Source organism: Penaeus japonicus, unplaced genomic scaffold (genome assembly GCF_977035675.1).
Source record: "Penaeus japonicus unplaced genomic scaffold, GWHDUDI00000001_assembly GWHDUDI00000009, whole genome shotgun sequence".
NCBI classification, from domain to species: domain Eukaryota; kingdom Metazoa; phylum Arthropoda; class Malacostraca; order Decapoda; family Penaeidae; genus Penaeus; species Penaeus japonicus.
The window spans coordinates 21,683,201-21,685,700 of record NW_028234411.1 but is presented as its reverse complement, the minus strand read 5'-3'; the positions used below and the strand labels follow the sequence as shown (position 1 = coordinate 21,685,700).

Here is a 2,500-nt window from a genome sequence, read left to right as displayed (position 1 = left end):
GAGGGAGGAGGGAGGGGGAGGATGGAGGGAGGGGGAGGGGAAGGAGGGGAAGGAGGGAGGGGGAGGGGAAGGAGGGAGAGAAGAGGGGGAGGAGGGAGGAGAGTAGGAGGGCAAGGGAGAGGATGGAATGGAGGGGGGGAGGGAGGGAAGAAGGGAGGAAGGGAAAGGAAGATGAGGCAGAGAGAAAGGGGAAAGGGTGAGAAGGGAGGGATGGGAAAGGGGAGAGAAAAGGGAAAGAGAGAGAGAGAGAGAGAGAGAGAGAGAGAGAGAGAGAGAGAGAGAGAGAGAGAGAGAGAGAGAGAGAGAGAGAGAGATACATAAATCAATATATACACTGTACACATGAAAAAAAATACAAACTCAAAAAAAACAAAAAAACTAACACCAACACTTCCTCCCCATAGACCCACACACCAAGAAGGAACCCAAGTGCTGCGAGGGCGAGACCCACCCTGCTTGCTTCCCCATCCACGTCCCCGATAAGGACCCCTTCTACTCCCTCTTCAGACAGAACTGCATCTCCGTCGTCAGGTCCTTGGCTGGAGTCCGTTATGGCTGTAAATTCGGTTAGTCAGCGCGTTGGGTTTTCTTTTTTATCTTTTTGGTATTTTTATCATTGTTGTTGCTGTGGTTGTTTTGTTTTATTATTTCGTTGGCTTGTTATTATTCTATGACTTGTGATTTTATGATTGATATTTTTTTTCGGTTATGATATCAAAGCAAAGTTAAAGGAGGAATATTTACCTCGATATTGAGTAAATATTGTATATAATTATCCATCTTATATATTATACAGATTATATAGTTATAATCCACAGATTTCATCAATCAACGCACACCTGACTCATCATACAAGTACTCCTCAGTCACTCACGGCCTTTTACTCACGCCCTTTTATTCACGTCCCTCATTCATACCCTTTTACTCAGTCCCTCATTCACTCCCTTTTACTCACGCCCCTCATTCACGCCCCTTTCTCACACCCCTTTTTACGCACGCCCTTTTAGTCTCGCCCATTTACTCACGCCCCTCATTCATGCCCCTTTACTCACACCCCTCATTCACACCCATTTACTCACGCCACTTTACTCACGCCCTTTTAGTCTCGCCCATTTACTCACGCCCCTCATTCATGCCCCTTTACTCACACCAATCATTCACACCCATTTACTCACACCCCTCATTCACGCCCTTTTACTCACGCCCCTCGTTCACGCCAATCATTCACACCCCTTTAATCACGCTCTTTTACTCACGCGCCTTTACTCACACCCTTTTACTCACGCCCTTTTAATCACACCCCTCATTCACGCCCTTTTACTCACGCCCTTTTACTCACGCCCACCAGGTCCTCGGTCCCAGATCAACACGATCACATCCTACATCGATGGCAACTGGGTGTATGGCAGCAACGAGGAAACAGCTAACAGGATCCGTCTGCATCGTGGAGGTTTGATGAAGGTGAGGGGAAGGAGGGGAAGGAGGGAGAGGAGGGGGAGGAGGGAGGGTGGGAAAGGGTGGGGGTTGAGGGGAGAGGGAGGGGGATTGAGGGAGGGGGGGGGTTGAGGGAGAAGGGGGAGGGTGGGAAAGGGAGGGAGGGGGGAGGATGGGAAAGGGAGGGAGGGAGGGGGGAGGGTGGGAAAGGGAGGTAGGGATTGAGGGAGGTAGTGGAAGGGTTGAGGGAGGGAGGTAGGAGGGAGGGTGGGGGTTGAGGGAGGGAGGGAGGGAGGGATTGAGGGAGGAAAAGGGAGGGGGTGGGTTAAGGGAGGAGGGAGGGGGAGGGAGGGGAAGGGTTAAGGGAGGGAGGGAGAGTTGAGGATGGGATAGGAGGGATAAGAGAGGAGGAGATAGGGAAGGAGACATAGGGTGGAGAGAAGGATTGAGGGAGAGAGGAGAGGCGGGTAGATGGAGGAGGAGAGAGCGCGAGGCGGAGGAGAGAAGGAGGGAATCGGTGGAAAACAGCGCGGGCGAGAGAGGAGGAGGAGAGAAGAGGAGAGAGAGGGAAAGAGAGAGAGAGAGAGAGAGAGAAAGAAAGAGAAAGAAACGAGAAAAGATATGAAAGAAAAAACAAAATAAAAAACCACAACTAACCAAACCAAAAAAAAAAAAAGTCCCTGCCGGTGTTTAAACGAGTACGGCAAAACTCACATGCTTCTCCTTGAGCTGGAGGAGCCAGTCCCTGCCGGTGTTCCGCGAGTACGGCATGAAGGACCTGCTGCCCCTGAAGCTGGAGGAGCCCGAGGAAGGATGTATTCGACCCAATAAGGACGTCTACTGCTTCGACGCTGGAGACAACAGGGTTAACGAACAGCTGGTGAGACCCCGTTTTCTTCTGGTTTATTTATCTATTTTTTTGTGTGTTTCTGTTTCTTTATTTTTGTTGTGTAATGGAGATCCGGACTATGGCGGGGGTGTTGGGTCACTTAGACACGCTTAGATACACGCGTGCAAACAATGTGTATACATACATGCACACGCGCAAGCACAAGCATTTACGCAC

General features: G+C 50.5%; 1 protein-coding gene across 1 annotated transcript in view; it reads left to right on the top strand.

The window, feature by feature from the left end:
- LOC122255682 (immunomodulatory peroxidase-like) overlaps nt 1–2,500 on the top strand; it is a 125,308-nt gene that overhangs the window by 107,055 nt on the left and 15,753 nt on the right. Inside the window, exons 8-10 of the mRNA XM_086539830.1 lie at nt 405–566; nt 1,349–1,461; nt 2,177–2,314. Coding sequence (XP_086395956.1) covers nt 405–566; nt 1,349–1,461; nt 2,177–2,314 — 413 coding nt within the window. The remainder of the gene's footprint in view (nt 1–404; nt 567–1,348; nt 1,462–2,176; nt 2,315–2,500) is intronic.